The 14,554-nt window shown below is 40.6% G+C and overlaps 1 protein-coding gene across 10 annotated transcripts in view; it reads right to left on the bottom strand.

The window, feature by feature from the left end:
- Positions 1-925: 925 nt before the first annotated feature.
- The window catches only part of LOC138765215 (protein Mdm4-like), a 42,358-nt gene continuing 28,729 nt past the window's right edge, over positions 926-14,554 (bottom strand). For 7 of the 10 annotated variants that reach the window (XM_069942187.1, XM_069942180.1, XM_069942182.1 and 4 more), the window contains 6 exons: positions 12,474-12,538; positions 11,012-11,102; positions 8,770-8,936; positions 5,308-5,475; positions 4,383-4,475; positions 926-3,070 (listed from right to left, as the gene is read on the bottom strand). In XM_069942187.1, coding sequence (XP_069798288.1) covers positions 2,495-3,070; positions 4,383-4,475; positions 5,308-5,475; positions 8,770-8,936; positions 11,012-11,102; positions 12,474-12,538 — 1,160 coding nt within the window. In that variant the 3' untranslated portion in view covers positions 926-2,494. Of the gene's footprint in view, positions 3,071-4,382; positions 4,476-4,581; positions 5,007-5,307; positions 5,476-8,769; positions 8,937-11,011; positions 11,103-12,473; positions 12,539-13,535; positions 13,732-14,554 lie in introns of those variants that run through there. The other 3 variants (XR_011358528.1, XR_011358529.1, XM_069942188.1) reach the window with 3 other exon arrangements.

The raw sequence follows: 14,554 nt of genomic DNA, 5'->3' as shown, positions 1-14,554 counted from the left end.
CCCACCTTAAACAGACAACTACTTTTCTTATCTATGTCCAATGTTCAAATTTTTAACTATCAACTTACTGTCTCAAGATGAAAGAACGTTCTCGTCACCTCCTTTGTATGTCCATTGTCACTGTGCAAGGAAGCAACTCTGTACCATTTAGTGCGATTATCAGCCAGGCCCAGGAACTGCCAGAACAAGATTCAAGGATATAAAACCATACATTACAACACAGAAAGAGTTAGTTTGGCTCTTCTAGTCTGTGCCAAACTATTATTCTGCCTCGTCCCATTGACCTCAATCATTCCATATCCCTCCCATTTTTAGTTAAAATCTCACATTCACCTGGTAGCTCTTTCCACACTGCCACCATTCCCTGTAAAGAAGGCCTCCCCTTTCACCCTTAATCCATCCCCTCTGATATATCTCACCTACCCTCAGTGGGAAAAGCCTACTTGCATTTACTCTATCAATACCCATCATAATTTTCTATACTTCCATCAAATCGCCCATCATTCTTCTATGCTCCAGGGAAAAACAGAAGCCAGTCATAATTCAGTCAATCCATCTAACAAGCAGTATCGGAGAACCACGTTAGACAGTCTGCCAATGGAAATACTAATCATGAAATGGAGAGTGGTTCGATGTAGACTATTGGATTTCCTGAATAAAACTGCTTTTTATCTGCATCCATAATGAATGCTGATAAGTGCTCAACAGACAGGATGTCCAATAATAATGCACTTCATTGGCAAAGCTTCACAATGAGAAACAAACATCTGGTGGGGATCTTACTGGGAGAAGTAATGGACCCTCTATTTTCCGACAGGGTTGAACCTTGATACAATAAAGGTTTCATTTCTTCAATGACAAATCCCATTCAAGTGACGGGGGAAAAAAATTTAAAGCCAAAATAAGAAACAAAGAGGTTTGATAATAAATATTCAAATCGTATTTATTAACTTTAAGCTGTAAAATTCTTTTCAAGTTCAAACTGTTAACACATTTTGCAGATAAATGCAACTATTTAAATACGACATCCTTCTCCCACAAGTAAAGCAGTGAACAAGCAAAACAATCTGAGAATCATACCAATCTGGGTCACTGTGAGGCATAATGACAAAGCAACTCTATAACACAGAGAAAATAAATCTCACAAGCTCAATTTCAACAAAGACGGCTATAATTATATCTGAATTCACAATCTACCCATTGAAGGGTTAGGGAGAAAATATTAACGTCAGCATGAGCAATTACTGTCACAGGAGTTTCACAAACATAAATCGATACAGAGGTTCAAAATAGGATGAAATTTTAAATTTTCTTTCTTAACCAGAAATGCATTTGGAACAGCAACTGCAATCTTCATAACATCAGGAGGAAAATCAGGCCAGTTGTTTTTTTTTAAAATTAAAAAAAAATTTCGACCTGCAGGTCAGAGTCTGTGCTGCCCAATGGCACCAAATTGACTTACAGCACCCGATACACTTTTGAAGGGTGGGACGAAACCAGAGCCTCCGGAGAAAAGCCATGCAGACACGGGGAGAGCGTACAAACTCTTTACCGACAGTGGGGGATTCGAACCCTGGCCCCAATCGCTGGCACTGTAACTGCTACACCAAACATGCTGCCTGTGTGGAGGAAAGTTTGTACCGAGGGCACAGAAGACTCAAAATATTGGTTTGTGTGGTAGATTTTCATTCTTATCATTATAGCACCATCAACTGCTAAATATTGATAACTACTTTTTAGTGTTTCATGAAATTCAGCATTGGATAGAACCTTCAAATTCTGGATGGTGCTGCTTTGGGAAGAATTAGTGAAGTATAAAGTCTAAGGAATTGCTGTCTTCTAGCTCAAGCAAGGGAAAATGTCCCATCTCCAGTGTAAAACAGTAATTGAAAATAATTGTCGAGCTTGATCTAATATTAGAAGTACAAATCCAATCATCGCTCTGGCCGACTTTGTAATTTTACACATTTAGTAAACTTTTTTTGTGGCACATCAGTTTTCGCGCCCTTGCCATCAGAAAGAATTAGATACAATGTTGGAAAAAGAACTGTGCCACTAAGTGTCATGGCCAATGGCTCTGTGGATTATTATTTGGCACTATCTCATCACATTAAATCCCCAAAATACCTTTACTTTAATCTCACTAAAATAGTAGCAAACACTGAAAACCACAGGCTTAAACAGCAAGGTTATTGTTTCAGTAATTCAAATGGACTCATTACTTCCCAAGATGTCTCACTGTTAATTAAGTCATTAATCAAAGTAGTTACTGAATGCATTCCCCCCTCTGCAGTGTGTTTTACAATTGACGAGAATCCAGACTAATGTCCTGCCAATGGATTGATGTGGAATGATCAAAATGAGTTGTTTTTCTGAAGGCAGAGATCTCCTTCATCATATCCATTTGATGCAACAAAGACTGGAATCTATAGGACGTAACAGGAAGCTGAATTGTTCTACGTCACATTCATTTCAATAGAGTAGGATTTGTAGTTTATGCTACAAATGTTTTTATGACTGTATTGATCGGTTGCACACACACAGGACAAGGCTGCTTACGCTTGAATAACATCTTAGCACATACGTAGCATGCTACAAGATGTCCAGTCTTTCCATGAATGATATTCCCAGATCTCGGACGCACACCACAGAGCAGGCAGGGCCCTAACCGATTCCTTTGATACTGCATGGATCCCTCGTATTGCACATTTGCTTCTTTGCCTGCGGAGTCAAGCACCTCTTTACTTCCATACAAGCTGATATGTGAAGTGGATGGCTGCAAAAGTCTCTCTATGGATTCCGAAGAGCAATGCTGGGCATGTTTCCCTTTCTCCCCACATTTCACTTCTTCAGTCTGAAGCAGAGGCTCAGAAATGGACCTCCGACAGTCGGGAACATCAAAACCTTCATCTTGCTCCACATCCGCACTGAGCATGATGGCTGGGTCAGAGACGCATGGTGTAAACCTGGGACAGTTAAGGTGCCAGCCTTTACGAAGTGCCCAGCACTGAAGGCAGTATTGCTTTTGAGAAGGATTAGGCCTCCGACATTTGGTACACTTCCAGGAGCCCTAGAAGGAAAAGCAGACAGTGCAAGTCATCACAGATCCCAAAAAGCACTTGGAGTGCAACAGGCTTGCTGGAAGGCCACAACATCATGTTATAACACTGAACAAATATTTGGCAACAATTCACCGTGAAGCTTAACTTCCATTATCAATACTTACTTGCAAACTAATCAATGTTAATATTTTATATAGCAAAAGCAGAACATATGTTTACATGTCCTTTCATGTTTAAAACTAAATGTGAAACACCATTTGAACCATACCAACTTCAATAAATTAAAAAATATATGAAGACAAAGGTACATCAGGCAGATCAAGCAAGAAATTTGAAGAACCCAATGACTAACTTTTTTTAAGATTATCTATTTTATTTTTAAAAAAAAACAAATTACAATCATCAACTTTGTTAATAAGGCACAGATAGGGACCAATGTCAATCAAACACAAAATGACATTTTATTTAAACCTAGCCAGAATTCTCTCTAGTTGTTGCTAACAAGGAGAACATTTGCTTTGACTTGTTCCCAGGATCCACACATCATTGCTGAGGCTAATATATATAGTTTGAGGAGGTTGTATTGAGCCACTGCCTTGAATGGCATTCGTCCTTCAGATGACGCTGCTTCCACAATGCCGTGGGAGGGGTCAGGGTGAGTGAGCTCCAATATTCAGACCCAATCACAATGAAGAAACACCAAGATTTTACAAGCAAGTGTAGGTGTTCCAATGTGCTTGCTGCCCCTTGTCCTTGATTTGGGCAGTAATGTTGCTTTGCAAGAGGGTAGCCCAGTTTTCACAAGAGCCAAACTTGGATGTGAATGACTGCTCATGGGTAGCCGTAAATGTATCAGAACCCAAGATGTTGAATGCTCAAATGAACCATATTTTACCCAGATAATTGATGTAAATTGTAACAACCTTTGGCTCGTATTGTATGGATTACAGAAGTCTACAAATGGTAAGAACATCAGGGTGGTGACTAGTGAGTGGCTCCGCTGCTCAAAAGACCCACAACAGGCTGCAGGCGGCTTGCGGTCAAAGCAACCACACCAGGTTATGGGCTGCTGGAAACCAGCTCATGGGAACCAGGTATCAGAACCAGGAGTCGAGTGGGTACTGAGGGCAAGAAGGGCTCCGAGGCTTCCTGGTCATATCAGAAGATTGGATGAGGAGAGGGACTTTCTTTTGCTGTAAGGGGCACTGAGCAACATTAATGGCGACTCTTTGCCTGCCTAAGAGCAGACTAAAGGACATTTCATGTACTATGACATCTGTTTTATTACATAACAATAAAAGGACCTTGAATCTCTCATACCTTCAAATCAGAGGAATCCTCGGCCACTTCAGATACTTCTGTGTCAGTTTCATCCTCTGAGCATGGTAGATCTTTATCTGTAACTCCAATAACCTTTGAAAGGGAGGTATGAAAATCACAACCAAAGCCACACAAGGGACTGCTGTTATTGAGAAAGTGTAAATCACTAAATGATGATCTGGTGCACTGTCATTCTTACCTTGGCTACTCGGAGATTAGGGTTACCAACTTTTCACTTTCACCGTGAAGAATGATAATATTGTTTTTTTTTTAACCCAGTGGCAGTACTGAGCACTTCTGAGCCTTATGCCATAGGTTAGAAGCAAGGTACAGCTGTCTACACATATTTGGTGACATAATGACTTTAGCGAAGTACCATCATACCACATCAGAGTAAAACTTCCCCAAACATTTCATCCATGAGTTTTCTATAACTGAGCTTGTTGAATTGGAAGCAGTCTATGCTAAATTCAGGGCATTTAACTGAGTCAATTGCCCACAAGCTCATTTTATTCCTGGGAAATTAAGAGGCTTCGGAGAAGAGACCTGTGTGGCATCTATTTTGTCTAGTTTCCACTCCAATTCAAGGTTCTTCTCCAGTCAGGAAATGAGCACTTTTTTAACCTGAGACAGACAATGACCAAGGTAAAAAATCTTCAACTAGCTGTTGTTATTAGTTCTAACACAAACTTTGCCAAATGCAAGGTACATTCATTTTCTTTCATGCTGCTAATTTTTGAATAACAATCTTCGTAAGTTATGATCAAATCTAAAGATTCTCAAATATTCAATACAGTGAAACATCTTTAAAAATGACTTACAAAATCACCTTAAATTAGACTCATCAATCAATAGCTTGTCCTTGGAGAAGGGTACGAGTGATTTGACCAGAATTAGCTTTTGTTTGAAATTATATTCTGCTTACCTCCTTGTGATCTGTGTTTTTTTCTTTCTCTATTTGGCCCTCACAATCATCTTTCTCTTTCAGCTCAACCGTATCCAACTTGATCTCCACATTTATCTGGTCAGGAGCAGGTTCATTCAGAAACCACAGATCATCGGTCGAGTCAGAAACAATGGCAGTGTCTATATCCTGCAGAATCAAAATCCACCATTACTCTTATTCAACTGAGATAGCAAGTGATTCTTCACCCCACTGCCACCTTACCCAGGCAGAACCAAGAGGGTCAAGGTTGGGGTAGGCAACTTGGCCATTCTTTCATTGGATCACTGAATCTTTACAGTAATGTACAATATTCGATTCTGTTGGTGCCCAGAATCTATTGCTCAGTTCTGTATAAGCTCAGCAACTAAGGATAATAAATTCTAAAGATTCATAGGGAAATTTCACCTTGTTTTAAACAAACCAAACCCATGTCCCGATGTGTCATGAGCACGAGCTTTAGGATTTTCAGCAAGGGGAAGTGAATCTCAACTTCATGATCACACACTCAGAAACTTCTAAGCTCAAGAGAATACATCCCGATTCCAATCTCATCTTGCCCTGTGGTCCATCTCAGCATCCTACAACACAGTTACAATCACCTTGGCAAGAAACTTGCTTGGCATGCACTAGTTCAGCTGAAGCCCTGAACTCTGACTACAAGTACTTAACTGGCAAAAGAGCAGTTCACTGTCATTAGATCTTAGCTTGTTTCTAAGGAATAGCAACCTTTTGGTCAGTGCTGAATGGGGCTAAGATGAGACTACACACTCCTTAAATGAGCTAACTTTTCCAGTTTTGTGCCTCAGACCCCTGAAGGTTGATGGTGCTTCTGACCCATCAGGGTGAAATGATTGAATTAGCAAGTTTACAAGAGTAAATTACCCAAAAAAAAGCTACAAAGCAAATCTGGAGTGGTTGTGGAAAAGATGTTAAAGCTGCAGACAAATGCACACTATAAAAGTTGTGAACAGTGGGAATATTGTTCTGAGTTGCATCTATTACAATGTAAGTATTGTAGGAAAGGAAGATGAACTTAAAGCATGAATCAAGACATGGAATTATGACATTTTGGCCATTAGTGAAATTTGGTCGCAGGAGGGGCAGGACTGGCAGCTCAATGTTCCAGGGTACAGATATGAAAAAGGGAGGGGTAGCATTGCTAATCAGGGAAAATGTCACCACAGTGCTCAGACAGGACAGACTAGAGAGCTCAACCACTGAGGCTATATGAGTGGAACTGAGAATGAGAAAGGGAAGAGCACATTAATGGAACTATATCATGGACCACCCAATAGACAGCAAAAATTGGTCAGCAAATTTATAGAAAGACAGCAGACAGTTGCAGGAAGCAATGTTGTCATAGTAGGTGACTTTAACTTTCCACATATTGACGGGGAATCCCATATTGTAAAATGGCTAGATGGGTTCGTTTTTCAAATGTTTTTAAGAATATTTCCTTAATTAATATATAGAAGTCCCAACTAACGAATGCAATATTGGATCTCGTATTAGGGAATGAGATAATCAGGAAAATTAAGTGTGCGCAAGGGAACTTTTGATCTATTGATTAGTTTATGGGGGGGGGGGGGGGGGGGGGAGGCGCAGCAGGATATAGGATTGAGATTCTAAATTGAGGAAAGGAGCTATCAAGTGTGGATTAGAACAAATGGTTTTCTGGCAAAGTTATGCATGTTAAGTAGGAGGCCTTGAAAGGTGAAATGTACAGAATACTGAGTTTGTATGTTCCTAACAGGTATAAAGGAATCTTGGCTTTCAAGAGACATTAGGCCCCCCAGTTAAAGAGGTGCATAGCAGGTATTGGCAAAAGGAGTAAATGAGATACTTGAGTTTTACACAGATTACAGAAGGAGTGCTTGTCATTTTGAGGATAAGGGTGGATAAATCCCCTGATCTTGACAAAATAGATCCTGAAGGAGGTTAGAGCTTAAATTGCATGGACCCTAGCAGAGGTATTTAAAACATCCTTAGCCACAGGTGAGGTGCAGGAGGGTTGGAGGATAGATAATGTTGTTCCTTTGTTTAAGAAAGGCTCAAAGAATCTGGAAAATGACAGGCCAGAAGGCTTGACATCAGTACGCAAGTTAATGGAATCTAAAAATATACAAGTACTTGGATAGACAAGCACAGATAAGGGATAGTCAAAATGGCTTTGTGAATGGTAGGGTTGCCTAACCAACCTTATAAAGTTTTACAAGGAGATTATCAGGAAAGTTGATGAAGGAAAGGCCATAGATGCTGTCAGTATAGACTTGAGTGAGGCCTCTGACAGGGTCTCGCATGGGAGGTTGGTCAAGAAGGTTCAGTTATTCAGGATAAGGTGATAAATTGGATTAAACATTGGCTTTGCAGGAGAAGCCCGAGAATGGCAGCAGATGACTGCCTCTCTGACTGGCGGTCTAAGACTAGTGGTGTGCCTCAGGGATCAACACTGAGTCCATTATGTTCCTCATATTTACCAATAATCTGGATGATAATGTGGTAAAATGGATCAGCAAATTTGCCGATAACACTAAGATCTGGGGTGCAGTGCATAGCGAGGAAGGCTTTGCAGAAAGATTTGGACTGCAAAATGGCAATGAAATTTAATACGGAAAAGTGTGAGGTATTGCACTTTGGGAGGACAACCGAGGAGGGCTTGCACAGTAAACAGTAGGGAACTGTGGAGTGTGGTAGAAAAGACAGATCTGGGAATCCAGATACATAATTCCTTTTAAGTGGCGTCTCAGGTAGAAAGTCAGCTTTTGGCACATTATCCTTCATAAATCTAAGTATCGAGTACAGGATTGGGGATGTTATGTTGAAGTCATTGTTGAAGCCAAATTTGGATCATTGTGTGTGGCTTTGGTTAGTACTTACAGGAAAGCTATCAATATCTGTGCAGAGAAAGAGAGCAGAGAATATTTTTAAGGATGTTGCCAAGATTTGCAGAGCTGGGTTATAGGGAAAGGGGAAAGGTTATAATAGGTTAGGCTTTTTATTCCCTGGAGCATGGGAGAATGAAGGTAGAATTGATGAGGTATACAACATTATGAGGGGTATAGATAGGGTCAATGTCAGCAGGCTTTTTCCCCACATTAACCGAGTCAAGAACTAAAGGACACAAGTTAGGGGTGAAACATTTAAGGGGGAATATTTTTAAATTAAATTTTAATTTTATTTATTTTAAATGTAGATAGACAGCACGGTTACAGGCCCTTTCAGCTCATGAGCCCATACTGCCCAATTTCACCCAATTGACCTACACCCTCCTCCCCCAGATGCATTTTGATGGGTGCAAGGATGAGAGGGGTATGGAGGGCTATTGTCCAGGTGCAGGTCAATGGGATTAGGTGAAGTAATATCTTAGAAAACTAGATGGGCTGAAGGGCCTGTTTCTGTGCTGCAGTGTTCTATGGTTAATGAAAACCAAAATCACATCACCTGGTTGCTATGAATGTCAGTTGATCCACTTCTCCTGCTTCCGTAATTAGTACGCAAGGATTTTATAAACCACCATGGCAGTCCAGCAGCATCCCAGAGATCAGAAATATTATCGGCTTTGAATTTTTTGGCTTGACATTCAGTGTGATCATCTGTTACAGACTCATCTGGAAAAGTGAACACATTGCTTTAATCCCAAACTCTCCTCATCATGTTTGAAGTTCTCCACTTATAAAAATAGAATCTCTCAAAGTTCAGGATTGATTTTTATTTATTTACAGCAGGTAGAAGCTGAATCCGGCCATTTAAACTCGTGCCGCCCAATTCTCTTTGGCTTGGCTTCGCGGACGAAGATTAATGGAGGGGTAATGTCCACGTCAGCTGCAGGCTAGTTGGTGACTGACAAGTCCGATGTGGGACAGGCAGACACGGTTGCAGCGGTTGCAAGGGAAAATTGGTGGGTTGGGGTTGGGCGTTGGGTTTTTCCTCCTTTGTCTGCCTACAACCCCTGTACATTTTTTGAAGGGTGGGAGGAAACTGGAGCACGGGGAAAGCCCATGCAAACATGTGGAGAACGTACAAACTCCTTACAGACAGTAACTCTGTATCAGCATCGCAATAACCACCTACACCAACTGTTCTGCCCATCGGTACCATGGTTCTTAAAAGAACATGAACAGCAGAAACCAAACTGAGCTTCGAGACGACATGAATCCACAGCAGTGCCCAACTAAGTGGAAACATTAGTGGATGTTCTCCTCAGAAAAAGGCCAAGTTTATATTCTCAGAATGTCAAACAGAACAGCTTCCTGTTTGAGTTGCCGTAGTAGAGATTAATATTAATGCTGGTGTCTGCAAAAGGAAGAGTTCTGATCCCAATTGCATCCATTACATTGAGTCCTTTTATGCAATTTTAAATGTTACAAGATTATAATTACTCCAACAGGACCAATTTCAGACTTGGGGGGCGGGGCTCTGTTAATATTAACAGTGATCCAATTCTAGCCAAAGATGAATTTGTCAATAGACCTGGAGAATTCAATTCACCAATTCTATTCAGAGTGACAGAGTGAAACCCAAAGGGGGGGGGGGGAGAGGGGAAAAACGGGATGACTTTCTATTTGCTACCAAAAGATTATGGAGTAAAATCACAGAAGGTTAACAGCAGAGGGAACCCATGAACTCAAATAAAGAATGACTCATCTAGTTTCAGTCCCCAAAGCTCAATCTAAGCATTCAGTGTACGCAGCGTCAATAGAAGGCAAATCTAAATACAGTGTAATGCGCGTCAAAAGAACCAAAGACTTGTTGATCCAAACCAAGGCTTTTATTAACTAAAAGACTGGAGCATATCACAAGTAGGTCGACCAGTCCAGAATGACCTAGTCTGGCAAGGAGCAATCCTTTTAAGACCTGCCAGTAGGTGTGGCCACACTCTCAGCCAATCACAGTCATCCTACACGACCATCTGTACATATGTACATATACACATTGGTGATAGAATCTGTCCTATCACAGACAGTAAAGCCCCTGTTATCCGAAATTAAAGCACAAAAATTTGCAGAAAATCATGAAAAATACAAAAGTTTAAAATTGACACACCTCGCCGTTAATTCGCCAATCCAATCTCAAGCAAATGGAAAATTCTCTTATGCACATCTATCAATCCTCATAGGTGCCAGATACCAGGGGTTTACTGTAATATACAATGATCTCAACACAAAATGATCTCCTGGGTTATGGGATAGAGAACACTGAGGTATGAAGTGTTAGGAGAAAATTAATGGCCGAATATCATTCTGTGCCATAATGATTTATACCATTCCCAACTTAAATTTGATCCACCTTGTTACAGAAATGACAGGACTGTCACTTAGCTCAACCCACTGTCTTTGAAGCCACAGGTTGCGTGCTCAAGCCACACACCAGAATTTAAACCGAGACATAATCTATGCTGACACTTTGTGTTCGCCAGAATCCACAATGCAAAGTTGAAGAGATGCCCCCTTTCAATGATCTGGCAGAAATTAAAATTTCTTTATCACAAAAATATCTCCTGTTCTGATCTATTTTTGTTTCTGAAATACCAGTAAAATCAGATTAAATGGTTTTACTCATAAATTATCTGCTGTTTTTGGATTTCAAATGAGGTTCTGTGTTTCTGAAGTTTTTTTTTTAAATGGCATTTAAATAAAAATATTTTGTTCAAACTCAAACTGCATGCTGATACAAATTCACAGACCTGATTCAGAGCTTTTTCTTTTCGTGTGTGAGGTAGCTGAAGTTGCTATGTTCCATGTAGCTGTTTCTTCACATTCCCCTGATGCAGGACACTGCGTAAGGAAGACAAAGTGAGAAGCAAGCGTTTACACAATGTTCTTTGCTTGGGAATAGGATGTAGCAGTTCAACTCAGTCACCAACCTTTGTGTTCACAAAAAGGCAGAAACCCTACCAACATTCTCAAACCCCCTGGAAGAATCAAAGATTTAAAGCGACTTGTAAATTGAAATTCGGACACGTTACACCCGCCAGCAAGTGTACTTTATGTTAAAGCATCTGTATGATGCTTTTCCAGTCCAATCAAAATGAGGAGGAGGAGGTGTGGCACAACTGATTCTGTGAAACAGTGGAGATAAAACTGAGCCATCACAATTATAATGAATGTTCACAAAGCTCATTTTTGTCGTGTGAAGTGCAGATCCATGCAAAATAATATTGCACCCAAATATAGATTCATTTTACAAACTTTTCAGCTTTCAACTGGCACTTCCAAATTGAGATTCAAACATTTCCACTCCAAACTGGGTTTAAACAAACTTGTCACAACAATTAATTGCAAATTTCTATAATTGACCATGTCAATTCCATTAATTGTTACGATTATATTTTCCAAATATATTATAACATAAACCATACAGATGTCGTTCCAGCAAAAATTTCTTATAAAATGTCCCACATCTCAAAGAATTCAACTGGGTAAGAGTGGAAACATTGCATAAAATATTCAAGACCTGTTCAGATCCCTGCCCAGTGCACTTCTATTGTTCATTCTTGCTGTTTTTGAGAGGTGGTGGTAAGTTAGCTCCCATTCAAATTGTTCAGGTGGTGTTGATGAGCCCAGTGTACTGTGAGACGTAATAAAGAATTATCAGTGCTAGGATGGTGTGACACTTGGGATGAGTAGCTCACAGATAATGGTGCTCCAATGTATCTGCTGCCTTCATCCTTCTTGGCAAGAGGCATGAGAGCAACTGAAGGACGGAAGTGCCACTGTACCAATACTGGTCACGTGGGAGCTGCAGCTATTGAAGTGGTATTCTATAGTTGAAAGGCCACGGGCAATAAGAAAGGCAATAACTCACAAGAGATGCTACGTCCCAACTCTCGTGATTCTTTTGGAAAATCGTGTTGTGAATATAGCAAATTTTTGTAGATGGAAAGAAAAACAATTAAGTCATTCAATTTGCAACCTCCCTCATATATTTCCAAAGACCATTGCAAGTTTACAAGCAGCTTACACATTTCTGCCAACTTTCACAAATGGAGGCTGTGAACAGAGAAAGAGATGCTACATCCTACAAAAAACAAACAGAGAAGAGAACTCTGAAAACAGAGAAGGAGACTCTGTCCCACCCGTCTAAGCTCAGACGAGAAGTACAGAGACGGGGCCACTCTGTACAAAACAAAACACGCAGTAGTTTACCTTCGGATGATCTTCCCTCAAAGGCAGGCATTTCGTTTCCTTTAGTGCGCGAGTCTGTGCAGCATCTACATTGCAGGCAAAACAAAGAAAGAAAAAGACCTTCCCCAATATTAACCATTCTCACAAGAAACATTAGAAATTCAGTGCGCTTTACCACTCAACCTCGATCACTGATTGAAAAAAAACAAGGAAGAATTATTAGTTTCCCTTATTAATACTCTTCTCTCATTCCACACCTTCCTTCCAAGTAGAAATCGAACTGCAGATCTACAGTTAATAAGGGGATTTAAACAATATGTTTTAGTGCAAAGTATACATACGAGGGAAGAAAAAGACTCCTGATTCTTTAGAGGTTTCCTTTTGTAAGTTATTTTTCCACTATATTGAAGCTTTGTAGGGAAAGCTTTCTAGATCTAAACCAGTGTTTTTGCCTCATTTAACCACGGTGCTTAATCCAATGACAACAATTATTTACACTATATTAAAAGCAAATGTGGAAATCCCACACTTCACCTCTGACCTACTGGAGAATGGAGTGAATTGGGTGAAGGGCTCTTTTTTTTAAACTTTAATGCCTATTTGAGGTTCTTTGTGCACACTCTCGAATACATTGCAATTTCACATCTGGTGGGAGGAAAAAAAACTAGAAAACATGTCTTGCTTTGCACAATTTAATTCAAGCAGCCATTCTGCTGAAGAGCATGACACAGTACAACTTGCTCTACATTTTAATGTCCAGATGAAGTTAAAAACTTATTGATGTCTCTGTTCTGTGGAACACCTTCTGGGAGTACCAAGATAGGAAGACCTGAATTTTTGATGATCACATAGCTATTTAATCCCTCATCTGGATCTAAAATAACCTTCCCAGGAGATTATCTGCCAAAAGATTCTAATTTTGGGATGACGGTTTGCAAATTATGCGTTGGTAAACTGAAAGGGGACAGTTCGGCAACAAACCATTTATCACGCAGTGTAAACCAGGAGGATTGGAGTTCAAACTCAGGCATCGACTGATATGCCAACTCACCTGCCCCCTCTGGGGGGAGCTTCATCAATTCTTGGCCAGACTGCCAGATGGAGCACTTTGCAGTGGAGTGCTCACTCTCGATTGGGGAGGGGGAACTGGCAGGACCAATTCCACCCTGCAGAAGTGCAGCTTCTGTCAGCTGGTCAGGAAGCAAAACTGAAAGCAGTCACTGAAGTCTGCCACCAAAAACATGCCGGCTGAAGGAGGAAGCCCAGCGGCAGCAGGGACCTACAAGGGTAATAAAAAGAGGCATGGGGAAGGGTGCACATATCAATAATATTGCACATCGATTTTTAAAAATTAATTTCAAAAAAATGTTGTTAAAAATGAGTAAATTTCTACTGTCAATGCTCGAGGACCCACAAAGCACAAACCAACCACAACAATGGGTCAGAAATGGCAGCCGGTGGTCAGACCTTGCTCGTCACTGGGCTACACAGCACGTACTTACTTTTACAGGATTCACAGGAGTCAAGTCGCACTCAAAATTGGCCACCATTGCCACTCACCCCCATCTAAAAGTGTCAAGGCCAGCATGCCACAAGGGCCATATAAAAAATAATATCATTGGAAGAGGGCTGGGGAGGAAGGAGATTTGATTGTTTATTGAAGTGTGTAACGATAGGGTGAAAAACTGTTACATACCATCTGGACAAGTAAACCTCTATGTTGTACAGCAGGAAGTGCAAGAATAAAAACAAATGGAGAACAGTGCTACAACAAAACAAAAAAAAATCCCATGGTATATAGAGAAAAGTATGGTTAATCAGGGCAAGGCTGATGGAAGGCCTGTTCAAGGGTCTGTTAACAGCAGGAAAGAAACTGTCCTTCAATCTGGAGGTGTGCGATTTTAGATTCATGCATCTTCTATCCGACGGGAGAGGGAAGGATGGTATGAGGCAGCAGAAGGTACAGTCTGGAAGGGAGGTTTGTTTGCACAATACCCTGAGCTGCGTTCATAACACTCTGCAATTTCTTGCCGACATGGGCAAAGCAGTTCCCAGACCAACCATTCACTACACAACTGGATAAGTAACTTTGCCAGCTAGCT

The sequence above is a fragment of the Narcine bancroftii genome, chromosome 5, assembly GCF_036971445.1.
Source record: "Narcine bancroftii isolate sNarBan1 chromosome 5, sNarBan1.hap1, whole genome shotgun sequence".
NCBI classification, from domain to species: Eukaryota; Metazoa; Chordata; class Chondrichthyes; order Torpediniformes; family Narcinidae; genus Narcine; species Narcine bancroftii.
Note: the sequence above shows the minus strand (reverse complement) of the source record. Positions and strands in the feature narration are given on the sequence as shown.